At 38.6% G+C, this 18,020-nt stretch overlaps 1 protein-coding gene across 2 annotated transcripts in view; it reads left to right on the plus strand.

Annotated features, from left to right (window-relative positions):
• ADAMTS5 (ADAM metallopeptidase with thrombospondin type 1 motif 5) overlaps positions 1 to 17,510 on the plus strand; it is a 46,230-nt gene extending 28,720 nt beyond the window's left edge. For both annotated transcript variants that reach the window (XM_060098590.1, XM_060098591.1), the window contains exons 5-9: positions 6,399 to 6,682; positions 8,038 to 8,221; positions 8,595 to 8,770; positions 10,765 to 10,940; positions 16,511 to 17,510. In XM_060098590.1, coding sequence (XP_059954573.1) covers positions 6,399 to 6,682; positions 8,038 to 8,221; positions 8,595 to 8,770; positions 10,765 to 10,940; positions 16,511 to 17,078 — 1,388 coding nt within the window. In that variant the 3' untranslated portion in view covers positions 17,079 to 17,510. The remainder of the gene's footprint in view (positions 1 to 6,398; positions 6,683 to 8,037; positions 8,222 to 8,594; positions 8,771 to 10,764; positions 10,941 to 16,510) is intronic.
• The last annotated feature ends 510 nt before the right edge of the window (positions 17,511 to 18,020 follow it).

Genomic DNA, 18,020 nt, shown 5'->3' on the forward strand with positions numbered 1-18,020 from the left:
TTTGCTAGAAATAGATCTTATTCATTTGCACTGAGGAAATCACATCTGAATTCCCCATTTATATGTTAAATAAATAACTAAATTCAGTTACCAACATTTGTTGGACAGGAACTTGTCATAATATATTCATTCATTCATTCATTTCATCACGCCTAGGCTCTCTGACTTTTGAATGCGTTGATTAAGCAGTCTTGTGTTTTAACTGCCCCATCCAACCAAAAACTTCAATGTTATCAGTAGCCTAAAGTGAGTAAAGTAATTTCAGAATGATGAGAATCTAAGAAAAGCACTGTAGCAGTGGCAAAGTTCAATTATATTCATTTCAAAACAGATGCAGAACTGAAGCTACAATACTCTCTGTACAATACTCTCTGACTCTCTGTCATTTACACTTGAATTTAAATAATTTAATAACGTTTAGATTGCAACCAAAAACTGACTTAAGTCAGTTAAAGCCAAAGTATGACAATAGGAACTAATCAACAGGATTTTCAGATGGTGGCAGTTCTGACATTTCAACTCCAGAGCTTAGGAGAGAACCAATGGGACAGTCAAAGCCCAAGACGATGGAAAAATAAACAAAAAAGCAAACAAACATACATCTTTGTTAGAAGACTAAGCTGATATCATATCATCAAACCTTTTCAATTTACTCGTAGGAAGCTACTCACATTTGCAAGCAGAGCCCATTCATTCATATGTAGTAGAAATAGTTCTACTATATTTCTGTTCTAATTTTCTAGGCCAATAACTATTTAGAGCAAAAAAAATAAAATAGTCATTTGGGTGCATAGGGCATGCAAGACAGGTAAGCTGAGAGAAAGAAGTAAAATCATTTGACAATAAGAGAGAAACCAGAAGAGCTGTAAAATGTAGCCCTGAAACAGTAAAAGCACAGTGGTCTGGCACCATGTTCCAGAAGGTCAGAAACCCTCTTACCCCATTATTGTATCCTGCTGAAATCCCTCAAGATTTCATCAGGATACAATAATTGATACTCAGAAAAGAAGTGATTTTCTGTTATTTAGGAAGGTTAAATTAGGACACTCATATAAAAGGCAGCAAAGCTATTGATGTTTTTAGGTAGATAGTCTCACAAAATTGATACAATTTTTAGGTGGTGTCTAAAGACTACTTTACCTAGAGAACCCATTTATGTAATAGCTTATCTGTCTTGTTCCCACCTCCAGCAATGCTGGAGAAATGATGTCTTAGAGTACAATTAAATTTGAATCATTTCATTTGTTTTTAAAATTATTAGCCATAAGTAGCCAGACGTGTAGCACTCTACCACTGCCAAATTCAAATTTCCTAATATTGAGTGTTTCCCGATTTAGTTCCAAAAAGAAATATGCAGCAATTAGGTTATGGTTGAAAAGTCAGTGTGCATACTCTAAAATAACTGGGCCTGCAGATTTGTGATTCAGAAAGGAAGAAGCCATGTCTTATGGAGACTACCTCCTCCAACCCAGCCTGGCAAAGATACTTGTAGACTTCCTGCAGTGTTTACACAAGTTAGCTCTAGGCAAGCTGGCTAGGAATATGATCCTCAAAAATAAAGGTAAGCACTGGCAGAGAAACTGTTCAGCAAAAACAGGTTATTAAATTTCTTTTCTCAAATGCTTAATAACCATGAAGCCAAAAACAATAGCCCTGTCTGCTGGATCCCTCAGTTCACAGTGCCAGGTGATAAGAAGGACCACTGCCTAAGCAGACACAGCTCAAGAACACCCAAGACACAGGTTGCTAAGGAAAATCTATAGACAGCTTTGAAAAATTCATATTTAAAGAGCTAAGTTTACAGCCACTTACTGAACACAGAACTTTGGAGAGACAATGGTATTAGAAAACCAATTCTCTGAATCCTTTGTTAAGTGTAGACAGTGAAGCTAGTAATAAGATCTTAACATTCAGTTTTTAAGGCCCTACTCATAAAATTCGAGGCCCATGATGGTAGTCTCTTTATTTTCACAATAAATATGTTCTTTAACATGGTCTGTGAGTAAAACATGTACTTTAAGTCCACAGTGACCCATATGTTTAAAAAGCTATGCTTCAACACAGAGAATTTTTAATCGAATTTCCTTGGCATGATATCTGCTAAACAGTGTACCACAAACAGATCCCTTGAATTACTTTGGTCAGCAACCACTGTCTGTGCCTTTGTCATTGCCCAAGTTAGTTTATTCGTCACTGAACCCATAATGCATCAGTGACTCTTTTAAACATGAAAATAAAGACCTCAGAAAAGAGTTTCAAGACCAGGGAGATAATGATAAAAGTAGAAACTTTGCAATGTTGTGAGCTTTCTTTGAATGAGTTTCATTAAGAATATTAAGATTTTTCCTAGGCCAAGGATATTTGGACCAGTTCTTTTTCTTTTTTTTTTTTTTTTTTTTTTTTTTTTTGCCATGCCATGCAGCTTGCGGGATCTTAGTTCCCTGACCAGGGATCGAACCCGGCCCCCGGCAGTGGAATCGCAGAATCCTAACCACTGGACCACCAGGGGATTCCCTGTTTGGGCCAGTTCTTATTTTCAATGTGTGTGTATTAAAAAGGAAGAGAAGACAGAAATAACTACAGTGCTAGAAATGGGGCGGGGAGGGGGAATGAGAAGAATAAAGAACAACCAACCTTCATCTGATAAGTTTCATTAATCATTAATATGAAAGACAAACAGTGCTAGAAGTCAGATATAAAAAAACAAAGATTTTTCTGCTCCATTTCCTGGAGGCATGGCATACCTTCCATCACCCCAAGTGTACTTTGTGGCCATGGAGAGACTACCACTTTCTTTCCTTTACTTGTCTATCTCACATCACTGGCTCTTACTTTTAAAATTTGCTACTTTACTTATAACCTAACAGTTAACTTAGCATTTAACTTAACATGGATGGTGAAACCAAACATGTGATGTGCACACATTTCCATTGTCTTTCTTCATCTATATATGCAGAATGTTAAAACAAAAGGAAGGAAGGGAGGAAAGGAGGGAGGGAGAGAAAAAGGAGGAGAGAAAAGGAAAAAGAACTCGGCAATTTTGTGGAACAGAATAAACAGACAAAATGTCAGCAGCAAAGCCCAGCTCGGATTTCAGGCTAAGATAAATTTTAAAATATGTGAAGATATGGTTGAGAATAAAAGTAAAACAGATTAGGAAAAGTCAACAATAGATTGGACACTTTTAGAGGTCAGTATAAAAAATACTAAAAGACTGATCAATTTCCTCTCTCACCCCTCCTCCAAACTGTACATATTTTTTAGATGAAAAGTGTATATCTGATCCGCTATTACTCAAATCTTAAATATTTCATATCGTGAGATTCGAAATCAGGCTTTATATTGATTTTTTTATGGTTGTCCCTTGGCACAAGTCTGCCCTTTGGTAGCACTGTCTGTACCTATTTTATTGCCAAAGGACATAATTCAACATATAGATGAAATGGATAGACTGTAGATTTCACTGTTAACAGAAACTAATGCAGCAACAAATCCTAATGTTGAGAGCATTAAAGTAATAAATGAATAGCAAAGCTGAATAAATCATTTTATTTTAAGCAAGAAAAGTTCATCTCCAAATGACCTCTAAGGGAAAACCATAGAGCTAAGATATCTCTCTTTTTTTAATAGCCAAGTAAATATGTTATACATTTTTAAAACTTATACTTTGGTATTGAGCTTCATAAAAAGAGGCCACATCTTGGAGCCTCCTTTGTCATAAGCTGATTCCAAATTGCATTGTACGTTTCTTTTCACACATCATACATCATCAGGGAGGTAGAGAAGATATCAGTGACCGCATATCCATGGAGAGGTGCTGAGTTATTTCAGCTTGGGAGAAACGAGGTCGACCCATGCCACATGCACCCACACATGTTAAAGACTTCCCAGCTAATATTTAGTTACCCAGTCTTACAGTCTGTGCTTTTCAGTAAAAAAAAAAAAAAAAAAAAAAAAAAAAAAGTTTCTTCAAACAGCACTTTTGGAGAACTGGAAAGCATTCTTGCTGCTTCAGAGATCTGTTGACAGTCTTCTACCATCAGCAATCTGCTAAGCATTCCCTGGTTTACACAGGCTCTTTTTTATGTAGCAAGGAAGATAATGCTTTTCCCGGAGTTCCAAAGGGCCTCATCTCACTTTATCTTCTAAACAAAGCTTAGTGAGGTTTTACTATCATTCCTTCCTATTGACTTGCTGTTGATGTTTTTCTTTTAACTTAATGTTTTTCTCCCCAAGTTCTCTTTGGCTGGATACTGATTTTTAATGCTTTTTCTGGCTTGCCTTAAGAAGCTTTACCTCTTCAAACGTTCTGGCTCAGAAGTTAAGTAGGAACTTTGCTCTTTATTCATTTTCATATAATGCCTCCAACACAGATTAACAAATTTCAAGGTATTCGCTTTGAAGAAACTTGAGTGTAGTTGTAAAAACATTTGCAGTATACTTAAAATGTGCTGGATATTCCATTTCACAGTGGAAAGTAGGATTTAAACATGGTTTTCTTTTGTTGAATAAAAAGAATGACTTGAATACATCTGAAATGTTGTTAAATATGTTGGGGATAGTAACAATATGATTGTTTTATATTTTTCTGGTCCCCCCTTATAGCTCTGTGAGCTAATTTTACCCTTCCAGTGTCACAGGGAGGAGAGAAACATTTCACAGATCTTAAAAATAAATTAGGGAGTGGTTAACTAATTTGGCCAAGAACACTCAGCCATTTAGTGTTTTGCCAGAATTAAACTTTAGACCAACTGTTTCTACCATTAGCTACCATTTAAAGGATCCCTACACATGCCTGCCCTTTAGCAATAAAATAAGCAATCTATCCACATGCTCAGCAGAGGCAGGATGGACCTCTGAGCATAAAACCCTAACAGCTATGGGACCTTGGGTAACTGATCCATCTTTATATTCCTCAGTTTCCTTATCTGCAAAATAAAACAATGAAAGAATCTGCTTCACAGAGTTCTTGTAAAGATTGAATAAGCTAATACATTAAAAGAACTGATAAGTGTTAAGTGTGTAACAAATATTAATTATTTTTAGTATTGTTAATAATCAGTGTGTAAATCTTAAAATCAAGTAAACAGAAAAATACCAGAACTGATGGGCAATATGTAAGCTCCTGTATGAAGAGAGGAATTGAAGGAGTTAACTCACTGGGAAGGGATTTCTTAGGGAAACTTTTTGGGGAAGGTGAGGCACAGTTCATCTTCTGAATTTGCACTGTCTATGTCAGCTTCTACTGATGAAGCCCCACCCCAATCCCTTTATAATCCCCACATCACTATGTACAGAGAGCACCAACTGGTTTGTGACAAACACACTCCAAAGACCCAACAAATACCAACTGCGTTCAATAACTGATATAAAGGGGAGAAAAAGGATGCAAAGAGTAAAAACATGGGCATAGTCCCAAGTTATCAAAGATGTTTTCTTTTCTTCTCCCACTGCTCCAGATATGTGATGCTTGAAAACTCTTTTTTTAAATTCTTTCAGTCTAAGAGAAAGACTTTATTTCCTTCAGTTTATTGGGAGACATTTAGGGGCAGATCTGGGTCATTTTTCTGTATTCCTAATATCTAGTATGTTTGCTAGAACATTGTAGGTGCTAAGCAGATGCTGGTTGAGTGAGTGCAGGAATGAATGAGGCATCCACTTGTTTATTACTTATGGAATTAATGGAAAGGTGACATGGTTGGGGGATGGGTGCATGAAGAAGAAGCAAGAATGGACTAGTTGGAAGTGGAGAAAGGGATATAGAAAGGGTGCAAGGACAAACTCTGTTTCTCAAAGTTGTAAACACCTATTTATTATTGTTGTTGTTGTTGTTGTTTGCGGTACACGGGCCTCTCACTGTTGTGGCTTCTCCCGTTGTGGAGCACAGGCTCCAGACACGCAGGCTCAGCAGCCATGGCTCACGGGCCCAGCCACTCCATGGCATGTGGGATCTTCCCGGACCGGGACACGAACCCGTGTCCCCTGCATTAGCAGGCGGACTCTCAACCACTGCACCACCAGGGAAGCCCTGTTGTTGTCATTGTTATTATACCCACTATCTTATTTCCTCTGAGTCCATCCCAGTTTCTGTTAGTCCCTCAGCACAATGACTATTTTCACAGCTAATTAATATGAAATAATTTTATGTAATCAAACCACTGCACATCATTATGTATACCCCAGAGCACATCATCCATGGGAAATCCTAGTGGGTGCTGGTGAGCTCACAGAGGCACGCAGGCTTGTCCATAGGGAGTCCCCTCCCCAGGGCATCACACTACAGATCTGTAGACGCATCGTGTTTCAGCACCAGCTGGAGTCTTGCATTTTCAGATCCATAATTTTCAAGGTTTGAAACAGAAACATAGAGCAGTGGTCAATCTTGGTTATTCTTTTAGGTAACTGTTTGCTAGACCTGCCACGCAAGCAGATCCTGGGCCCCGAGGAACTCCCGGGACAGACCTACGATGCCAGCCAGCAGTGCAACCTGACCTTCGGGCCCGAGTACTCGGTGTGTCCCGGGATGGATGTGTGTGCCCGCCTCTGGTGCGCCGTGGTGCGCCAGGGCCAGATGGTGTGTCTGACCAAGAAGCTGCCAGCCGTGGAAGGGACACCATGTGGAAAAGGGAGGATCTGCCTGCAGGGCAAGTGTGTGGACAAGACCAGGAAAAAATATTATTCAGTAAGTGATTTTCTTGTCATGCAGGACCTGGAGACTCAAGGTCTGATGTACCTTCCTGTGACACCTGCGGAGACTGGCCACAGAAGGCTCTATTTCCTAGTTAAAATATTTTTCCTTGAGGCATCTATTTACAGCTCCCTCCTTTACCTGCAAGAGCCATCCCCAGCTGTCAATTACTGGAGAAAATGCAGATCTCAGGTTATATCCTGTAGCAAATAAGTAGAGAGCCCAGATTCTGTCTAATTGAGACCTCACATAGGGCCCCAAATTACCTCTTGGGAGTTTACTTTCAAACTGCTCATAAAGTTATTGGAATACATTTATTTAAATTCGGTAAGGAAATAGCAGCAAAGCTGACACCTTGTCCTCATGCATACTTGGTGAACTCCAAAATGGTCATGCTTTCCCCCTCGTGGCAAGTTAATCTAACTTCAAGAACTAAAGTAGCCACACCTGCTCCAGGGAGACACCTCCTGCCTCCCTATGCACCTAGTCCAGCTTCAGGTCAGCAACTGCCACCTTCACTGTCAAAGTCTCTAGAAGAGTGTTGCCATAGGCATGTTGCCTGTGCCTTTCAAGACTAACACACAAGCAAGCATCCTCAGATATCTTGACACAGATACCTTGACACATAAAACCAGAGGAAACTCTTCAGGAATTCCCTCAGCAAAGGCATTTCTAGTATCTTCCTTTTGGAGTCTCTAAGCTTCCTGCTGCCTGCCGTGTTTCCATAGCAATAAACCGGGGATGTCATAACAGGACTCTTCATTCCCTGTGATGTGGGTGCATGTGATTGAGCGCTCTTCAGTATCTGTCCCATTTCCTTTCTACGGGTGTAATGAAGCCAAGCCCAGGTCAGATACATTTATGCATGTGGCAGAGGGTCTGTCACAGGTGGGACGTGTGATGTCAACAAAGGGACTGCAGAACTTCAGTGCTAAAGAGTGAGAAAAGATGTAAGCATAATCAACCTGGAATCATACAAAGTCTTTAGCATCACACAGTTCTTTAAAGATGCAAGATCAGGGTGGACACAAAGTGAACCGTGGTTCGGTGGTTATTAACAGAAATGCACAGTAGTATCAGAAGATATAAAGAAGCCACGAGCAACCCTTGCAGTGTGCTCAGTACTTAGGGTGAAGTGTTCAGACCCTCTAGTGTTGGGGGGTGGGGGACAGAAAAGGTGGATTGCCAAGATTTGGAATCACATTGTAATTCCAGAGTGTTCAATACCTGTGACCATGTTGAATTCAGTGAAAATGTACCTGTGATGAAGTTTCCACCGAGTGACTGAATGTACATTTTGAATGTTTTCCTCCCTTTTCAGTTAAAATATCTTCTCTTTTCTGTTTTAGACATCGAGCCATGGCAGCTGGGGATCCTGGGGGTCCTGGGGCCAGTGTTCTCGCTCATGTGGAGGAGGAGTCCAGTTTGCCTATCGCCACTGCAATAACCCCGCACCCAGAAACAATGGCCGTTACTGCACAGGGAAGAGGGCCATCTACCGCTCCTGCAGTGTCCTACCCTGCCCGGCCAATGGTACACTGCTCCCAAGTGTCAGCAACCATCATATGTCGGGTGTCATTTGTATTCTAGCAGTAATAAATAGTGGAGGCTGGAGAATTAGCCTATCAATCTTGTACTGCACAGTTCCACCAGTATGCAAATCAATAACAAATATATGAGTGACTTTTAAATTATTATTATAAACAACCGAGTGTTCAGGGAGTAGGAAGAAAATAATTGTTGTTTTCAACTCTGTGTTGAAGATAAAAATCCTTCAACACTGGTGTGGAGAGACTCTGGAAAAAAAAGTTAACATCTATCATCTCCTTAAATGTACTTAAATGAACGAGAATATATCTAAGTTTCAGAACAGAGAGAGTAATAATGTGACATGTTTGATTTTTAGGTAAATCTTTTCGTCATGAGCAGTGTGAGGCCAAAAATGGATATCAGTCTGATGCAAAAGGAGTCAAAACATTTGTGGAATGGGTTCCCAAATATGCAGGCGTCCTGCCAGGAGATGTGTGCAAACTGACCTGCAGAGCTAAGGGCACCGGTTACTATGTAGTGTTTTCTCCAAAGGTAACTGCATGCAGACGGTCCAGAAACAGTAGGCATCCTTGGTGAAAATTATTTGGTAGAATGGAGCCTGCACATACCAAATGTAAACAGTCATTATTTGGGAGCGGGGGGGTGGCTAGGTTTTGGAAGGTTTCATTTTCACCTCTGTAATTTCTATATTTTCAAACTTGCTACAATGAATCAAAAGGATTTTGTAAACAGAACAAGTAAATGTTTTAAAAGCTATTTTTGAAAAAGTGTAACTCTCTGTCAAGAAGGTGAATTGCAAACTTAACTTCAAAATAGTATTCCCTAGGTACATTTGTAAAGGGGACTATAAAACAAGAAAATTTTCTATTTTTCTGTCATCTTTTACTGAAGAATTCCTTTGGCGATTCATGAAGATAGATTCAAGATCATCATCCCTGACCTAGACTTTAAAATGTCTTGTACCTTTAAAATGTATCAATGTCCTTCTAGTTATACACATTTATAATATATGCATGTGAAATTATCCCTTGTTTTCCACAGAAGAGCATTTTCTAACTTACTGAAGTTTCATTTCTCACAAGCAACATTATGTGGCAGTTTAAAACAGTTTATCTAATTTGCAAATAGGTGCTATATTTAAAACCATCTCTGGTCTTCAGATATTTATGACATATTATTGAAAAATAAGTTAATGTCCAATTTATGTAACATTTAAAATGTTTTATCTTTTTATTGAAAAATAATACATTTTCATTTAAAAATATTATAGAGAAATAAAAGCAAAAATATTACCTGGAAATATAATCATTTAGAGAACTGTTAACCTGTTGAAGAATACCCTACCTCACTTTATACACATATACACCCTCATATACTCACACACTTATATGAAAGAGTTTTGTATATACACAAATACAAAATATGTATGTTTACACATATGACTATATGTGTTACTTATACATACTTATATGCACAAACCACTGAGTCCATATACATAGTATTTTGTAACTAGCTTATTAAATATATGCCAATTATTTTCTTTAAAAATATTCAGTCTCTTCCAGTAAGTACTTTTCTCTGACCTTCCCAGACTTCTTTTTTACACAAATTTGTCTCTACTTCAGTGTCTCACAGTTCAACACAATAGGGAATGCTTTCCAACCGTTACAAGGTTGTGACTGTCCAGTGTAGATTTTCAATTTTGTTACGGTAATAACAATTATGCACAAGACAGAAATAGAGTCACAGATATAGAAACCAAAGTTATGGTTATAGAAAACAAACTACCAAGCGGGGAGGGAGGAAGGGATAAATTGGGATTGGGATTGACACATACACACTACTATATATAAAACAGGTAACTAACAAGAACTTATAGTAGAACACAGGGAACTGTACTTAATATTCTGTAATGACATATATAGGAAAATAATCTAAAAAAGAGTGGATATAATGCATATGTATGACTGATTCACTTAACTGCACAGCAGAAACTAGCACAACATTGTAAATCAACTATAAAAATTAATTAACAAAAAACAATTGTGCAAACAAAAAGGTTGTCTGCATTCGTGAGCCTGCTCGTATTCTGCTCTCCACACAAGTGACAGACAGTCTCACACACTAAGTGAAAGATTGTTTCTAGCAATAAAAAGGCAAGACTATACCATGGGAATGTATTATGCACACAGAAATAGAGACTAGGACCTCGGGTCTCCTAACACATTCGGAATTAAGCTCAAGAGATAAAGAAGAGAGAAAGGGCATAACCCTAATCTATCCCAGTTCTTCTTCTTTCTGCCAATATGTCAAGAATTTTTCAGTTGGATACTCCTGGAGACTATGGGTTTTGTTTTTTTGGTTTTTTTGTTTGTTTGTTTGTTTTGATTGGTTGTTTAGTTTCCAAAGTACTATCTATTCCAATCAAACTTAAAACTCCCAAATTAGAACTTGCAATTTTATCAAAGAACCCACCTACACAGGTCCAAGTATTTCCCACTGCTAACGAGTTTCTCATTCTTCAGGTGACCGATGGAACGGAATGCAGGCCATACAGCAATTCCGTCTGCGTCCGGGGAAAGTGTGTGAGGACGGGCTGTGACGGCATCATTGGCTCGAAGCTGCAGTATGACAAGTGTGGAGTGTGTGGAGGAGACAACTCCAGCTGCACAAAGGTGATTGGAACCTTCAATAAAAAAAGGTAACCTGAGAGAACGATTGCCCTTATCTGATCTGAACGAAGCTTTAGACTCTTGCAAAATTGATAAAGGAGGTCTCGTGTTACATCATAAGCTATCTGTGGGAGGACATCTAGCCAGGACCTAATTACACATTATGAATATGAGAAGTGAAGGGGAGGCGAGGACATGAAATGAGCTCTGCATGCCGACTGGAAACCCATGTCACCTCTGCAAGAAGATTAACTGCAATAGCCGTGGGTTCAGGTTTTGCAGATTGTGAAAAAGGCAAAGAAAAGGTCTGTGACATTCCACTTTAACCATATCTTGCAGATTTGTTATTTCTGAAACACCATTTAGGAAGGGATGGCTGGTTTCCAACTTAACTACTGTTCGTTTTTGTTTTTGTTTTTGTTTTTGTTTTACAAATACATTCTAATTAGGCTGTAGTTTTCTTGAGAAAACATTTCTCAATGCAAAGTGTAAGTTATCTGCAGTAGTGTAGATGGCAAGCCTGTTTTTGAGACAATTATCCTGGTTTATATCTACTCTGTAATGAATAATGTCAGTTTCCTGCTTCCTCTTATGGTCCTTGATTACACTCTTGCTTTATATATGTAAGTTTAGAAAGTACCACTTTCTGGCATGAACTATTATACTATCAGCTAGAATGGCTGAGTCAGCTAAAGAGTCTGCTGGAATGCAGGATTGTTTTTCCTCTTCACCAGACCACTCTTATGCCGAGTGGTATTAGTCAGGTTCACCTGTATTCCTGATATATGTGCTCTGTTGTCTTTAACTGGAGAGGAATATACAAACCAAGTCAACAATAAGAATTTCTTAAAACAATCATATGCCATGGTAATGTAAAAAACTAGAAATGTCCTTTGATATGATAAAAAAATGTATGGCTGAAGAATTTATTCTGTATTAAAATATGCATTACTAATCCTATTTGTTAGTGATATAATAATTATTCATCTAATTGTGTTGGGCCATCTAGGTCAAAAACCCTGCAAGTCCAATTATATCTTGTGTTTTAATATATTTCAAAGGTGCAAGGCTCCTTAGAAATGATCCAGTCTAACGTTTTGCTTTACAAATGAAGGAATTGGGACTCTGAAAGTTTAAGACTTACCCAGTTTTACTTGGCTGATAAATGCCAAAGTAGAGGCTATAGCTTAGGTCATAAAAATAGGATGCACAGGCCATTTGTAAAAAAGAAAAAAAGAAACAAAAAAAAAGGAAGGGAAACAATTCAGGAACCAAATGAGAGATAAAATTATTTTTAAAAAGTAATACCTTACCTTATGTACTGTATGCTGTGTATCCTTCCTACATCAACTTATAAACCTCTTTTTATAATGCTAAATTTAGCATTAAGCTTTTATATTTACAACAAATATCTGCATATTTGATGTCACCTGAAAAGGTGAAGGAAGACATTCATGATAGCAACAAGCAGGTTGCAAGATAACTGCTTGCAAATTGTTTTGACCAAGATTATAGTATGTGGTACAAATGACCTGTTTGAGTATCCTATATAAATTATCTTGGCCTAGTGTGATCGATATAAGAGAACATTGATCTTGTAGCTGGAATATTTGCAATCATGCTCTGGCTCAGTAATTCACTAGCCATGTGATCTTTGAAGAGTCACTCAACTTCTTTACAATTAGCATCCTTGAGAGTAGAATGGAAATAATAGTAATTACCTTGCAAATGAATGTCGCTGTGAGGACCAAATGGGATAATGCATATTAAAACACTGCACTAAGTTCAAACCTCTTCACAAATATGATCCTAATTTTAATTCACTCCTCCCTCAATTTTCTTCGCGTCAGTAAAGGGCAACTCAATCCTTCTCCTGCCTAGTACCCAAACTTTGGCATCATCTTTCACACCTCATTTTCTCTCACACCCCACAATCCATCCATCTGCACATCCTCTCAGTCCTACTTCCAACATATGTCCAGAATCTGGTTGCCCCTTACCGCACGAGCAGAAGCACTGCCATCTGGTAGTCATTGTCTCTTGCCTGGACCAATCCAGTGGTCTTCCCATGGGTCTTCTGGCCCCTGGCCCCTCACAGACTCTTTTTCACAAAGCAGAGAGAGTCATCACTTTATCACCTAAGTCAGATGGTGGCATTCCTGGGCTCAACCCTCCAATGGCTACCTTCTCACTTAGAGTCACTGTCCGAGATCTCTTCATAATCTGTGAGATGCTAAAACATTTGGTCCCTGCACTGCTCTGAGTCCCTTCTACACTGGCCACTTCCCTTGCTCTGCATTAACATACTGGACTTCCCAACACTCCTCAAACATGGCAAGTGGCAGCATGTGCACTATTTCCTCTGCCTGGAACAATTTTTAACAATTAATAAGCAGTGCTTCCTCTAGAATTCCCTTAGATGTCTGTTAAATGTCACCACTACCCACCCCCCAACAAGGTGGTGGCTTCCATACGTGAATAGGAGGTTCTCTCCCCCATCCTCGTCATTCCTCTATCTTCTTACTCTGTTTCTTCACAGCTCTTAATCAACAGATATCATCATATATTTTGTTTGGGTGTCTAAGCCCCACCCCACTAGAATGTCCCTTCCATGGCAGCATGCTTAGTATGTAAGAATGCATGTATTCCTTCATGGCAGGTACTGTTCTTGTACTAGGGAGATAGCCCTGAAGAAAAGAAGATTTCCCTGCCTTGCCAGCCACACTTCATACTTCATAGTTATATGAAAACACCTGCATTCATTCATGGTAGCCAAGGAAGCTGGTTAATGTCCAAAGTGTAAATGATACCAAGAAGGGTGCAAAGAAAATGAATAAGGAGTACAAAGGGAAACCTATTTTACTAAAACATCAAGAAATCAGGGCATGACTATTTACAATAGCCAGGACATGGAAGCAACCTAAGTGTCCATCGACACATGAATGGATAAAGAAGATGTGGCACTAAAGAAGATGTGGCATGTATGTACAACAGAATATTACTCAGCCATAAAAAGAAACAATAACTTGAGTTATTTGTAGTAAAGTGGATGGACCTAGGGTCTGTCATACAGAGCAAAGTAAGTCAGAAAGAGAAAAACAAATATCGTATGCTAACACATATATATGGACTCTAAAAACAAAAAACAAAAAAAAAGTGGTTCTGATGAATCTAGGGGCAGGACAGGAATGAAGACACAGATGCAGACGTAAAGAATGGACTTGAGGACACGGGGAGGGGGAAGGGTAAGCTGGGACGAAGTTGAGAGAGTGGACATATATACACTATCAAATGTAAAATACATAGCTAGTGGGAAGCAGCCACATAGCACAGGGAGATGAGCTCGGTGCTTTGTGACCACCTAGAGGGGTGGTATAGGGAGGGTGGGAGGGAGGGAGACACAAGAGGGAAGAGATATGGGGATATATGTATATGTATAGCTGATTCACTTTGTTATACAGCAGAAAATAACAGTACATTGTAAAGCAATTATACTCCAATAAAGATGTTTAAAAAAAAAAAGAAAAGAAAAGAAATCAGGGCATGAATCCTCATACTTCCCAGTGGCAAGGGAAGCTCAGTTTGAGACCTGCGCAGTGCTGAGTGTTCCCAGTGATGCTCGTGAATATGAGTCAGACTCTAAGAACAGGATTTAAAAAAAGGCTCTCCTATCAAATTCCCTTACCTTATATTCTTCGCCTTCTTGACACTCTGTTTGGTATCATTTAAACTCTGAACATCACCAGAACTTATTTTAACTGTTATGAAGTACAGTTGGTGGAGGAAAGGGATTCATGCAATGGGGACGTGGTAAAAGGAGCATAAACTGTGAGTCGAGAGGCCTAGAACTGCCACTCATTAGCTCTGGAGTGAACTTGTGCAAATACTTTAATACATCTCCACGTTATAGACTTTTTAGGTAAGATGGAATGTTTTCTCCTGGCTTTGTTTGAAGCCATTGTAGAAACATCTCATCTCTTAATATTAGATACTTCAAAAAAAAAAAAAAAATCCTGTGACAGAATCTAGTCCAAATGTATTTAAAAAATTAAGATAATGAATCAAATGAGGGAATTCCCTGGAAGTCCAGTGGTTAGGTCAGTCCGGGCTTTCACTGCTGAGTGCCCATGTTCAATCCCTGGTCGGCAAACTAAGATCCTGCAAGCTAAGTGGTGCAACCAAAAAAAAAAAAAAAAAAAAAAAAGCTAATGAATCAAATTGAATAGATAAGCAACATCATCAGCATTGCATCTTCTCTCTTCAACACAGTAGGAAGCTCTGACACCTGTCTGGCCGTCATGGTAGGTCAGATGCCCAATAGAAAGGGGCCTTCCCTGGGGATAAGCCTCCTCTCCAATTCAGAGGAAATGTTTGAGTGGGAAACACATTTGGATTTTACATATATGAATCCGTTATCCTGTATCCTCTAAACTTGAATAAGAATTCAGAAGTAAATAATTAAATTTCACAAACATCCATCAAACTGCACAAGTAAAGTATTTGTTTCTATTTAAATAACTAGGAAAGTAAAACATATGAGGACCTTAATGTGAAATTACTTAGAGAGGCAAAGATTTGGGCAAAAGATGACTCCTCATCACTGGTATAGTCCCTTGGTGCTTACTTAACCTTTCTGTCCTTGTGTTTTCTTCAACCTTATGAGTATCAGAGATATTTATGCCTTTGCCCATTTTCCTGAGCAGATGATGGGCCATTAGAGATCTATCTCATATGTCACTCACCATAAAGCCTCGCTCAATTGACCATAACACTTTGCAGACCCTAAGCTTTCAGGGAAATTTGCTAAGGCATTAAGGATTTTTTCATCCTTCGATGGTTCTGGTAAGCTACGGTTACACAGTTAAAGAATTTTATGTTCTATTTTCTGTCCTGCCCCAGGAAATCCAGAGTTTTAGTAGAAATGGAGTCAGAACCTCTAACCTGTCTATAGCCCAACAAATAATTAAATCCGTGGTTTCCCAACTAGTCTGCACCTTGGAACAGTGTGAGGAACTCTAAAAGTACTGCTGCCTATGACCCATTCTGAAGGATGGGGGTTTAACTGCTCTGGCGTCTGGGGATTTAAATTTGTAGGCTTTGGAATTTTTTAAAGATCCTCACATGATCTTAATATGCAAACAAGCTTGAGGAACGTTCATTGAAAGACTTCTATGAGATTAATTGAGGGTAGATTTTTACTGGTTTGTGTTTACGTGCATTTTGTGCCAGAAGAAGCCTAAAGTAGCTTTGTAAAGATGATAAGATTTGATAAGGATGTGTGATTTTTGTGTAAACCTTTAACTAAAGGTAGTATAAATTTTTAAAACCAAGGCAGATTGCTAACATCATCCTAATTTTGAACATCATAATAAAAATGTATACAATGTGATAGTCTGACTGCAATTTTAATTTGTTCTAAGAAAATTAATTTTTGAAAGCAATTTTAAATGAATCTTTTTAATACATTAAAACTTTATATTAAGATAAGGTGAGGCTTTTAGAGAATTTCTATTTTTTTATCTATTTGTTAAGCATTTACTTATCTTTCTTTCCTCCCCTTTCTTTTTCTCTCTCTCCCTGTGGACATTGCTGCTTCCAGCAAGGGTTACACTGACGTTGTGAGGATCCCAGAAGGCGCGACTCACATAAAAGTCCGACAGTTCAAAGCCAAAGACCAGGCTAGATTCACTGCCTACTTAGCCCTGAAGAAGAAAAACGGTGAGTACCTTATCAATGGAAAGTACATGATCTCCACTTCAGAAACCATCATTGACATCAATGGAACAGTCATGAACTACAGTGGTTGGAGCCACAGGGATGACTTCTTGCATGGGATGGGCTACTCAGCCACGAAGGAAATTCTAATCGTACAGATTCTTGCAACAGACCCAACTAAAGCCTTAGATGTCCGTTACAGTTTTTTTGTTCCCAAGAAGTCCACTCCAAAATTAAACTCTGTCACTAGCGACAGCAGCAATAAAGTGGGATCGCCCACTCCACAGCTGCAGTGGGTGACGGGCCCTTGGCTCGCCTGTTCTAGAACCTGTGACACGGGTTGGCACACCAGGACGGTGCAGTGCCAGGATGGAAACCGGAAGTTAGCTAAGGGATGTCTTCTCTCTCTGAGGCCTTCTGCATTTAAGCAATGTTTGCTAAAGAAATGTTAGCCTGTGGTTATGGTCTTCTGCAGAGACAACTGGATGATTCATCACTGATGCAGTTGTGATGAACACGAGGTCAACCGAAAGCACGGAAAGTCACGCTTCAGGGTCATTGTCAACAAGAGTCCGATTATGGGCAGAATCTACTCTCAGCGACCAAATAAAGATGCTCACTGCTTCATGTTACAGTGGTGACCTTGGAATATAGAAAAACTTGGGAGTTATTGAACATCCCCTGGGCCTACAAGAATACAAAAACACTGATGAATGTAGAATCAGGGGACATTTGAAGATGGCAGAGCAGTCTCCCCCTTGTCACCTACCTCTTACAGAATGTCTACAAAGGCATCGTAATCATTTTCGTGCATATTATTTACACAGTAGCTTATTTTTACTGTTTGTAAATACATTCTTCCTTGGTATGTCACTTTATATCACTTGGTTCTATTAAATATATATATATATATATATATATATATATATATATATATATATATATATATATATATATATTTCTATAAAAAGTGTTTGACCAAAGTAGGTCTGCAGCTGTTTCCACTCCTTCCAGTTTATAGAAAGAGCTGTGGATGTTTTACTGGAAATTAAGAACTTGCTGCTGTTTTAAGAAAGATTTAGTATACGTTCAGACTACAGGAGATAAAATTTTCGTCAAAAACCATTTTGACAGCAAGAATCTTCTGAGAAATTCTGAAAAGAAAAAAGAAGCTCAATGTATCTAGTCATTTAAATACATACAGGGGTCCATTTATTTAAGCCTTTGACTGCCTGCATTTTTTCAGGCAGTCAGCCAAACTAATGCATAATTAGGAGGTAGAAGAAATGTTTGTGTGTGTGTGTATGTTATCGAGTCTAAAAATTAGTCTCCTCCTGTTAGAATTTAAAAAGAAAACACATACATGCTTCACCATATTTTCAAGTTATATTTTC

Source organism: Mesoplodon densirostris, chromosome 5, assembly GCF_025265405.1.
Source record: "Mesoplodon densirostris isolate mMesDen1 chromosome 5, mMesDen1 primary haplotype, whole genome shotgun sequence".
NCBI classification, from domain to species: domain Eukaryota; kingdom Metazoa; phylum Chordata; class Mammalia; order Artiodactyla; family Ziphiidae; genus Mesoplodon; species Mesoplodon densirostris.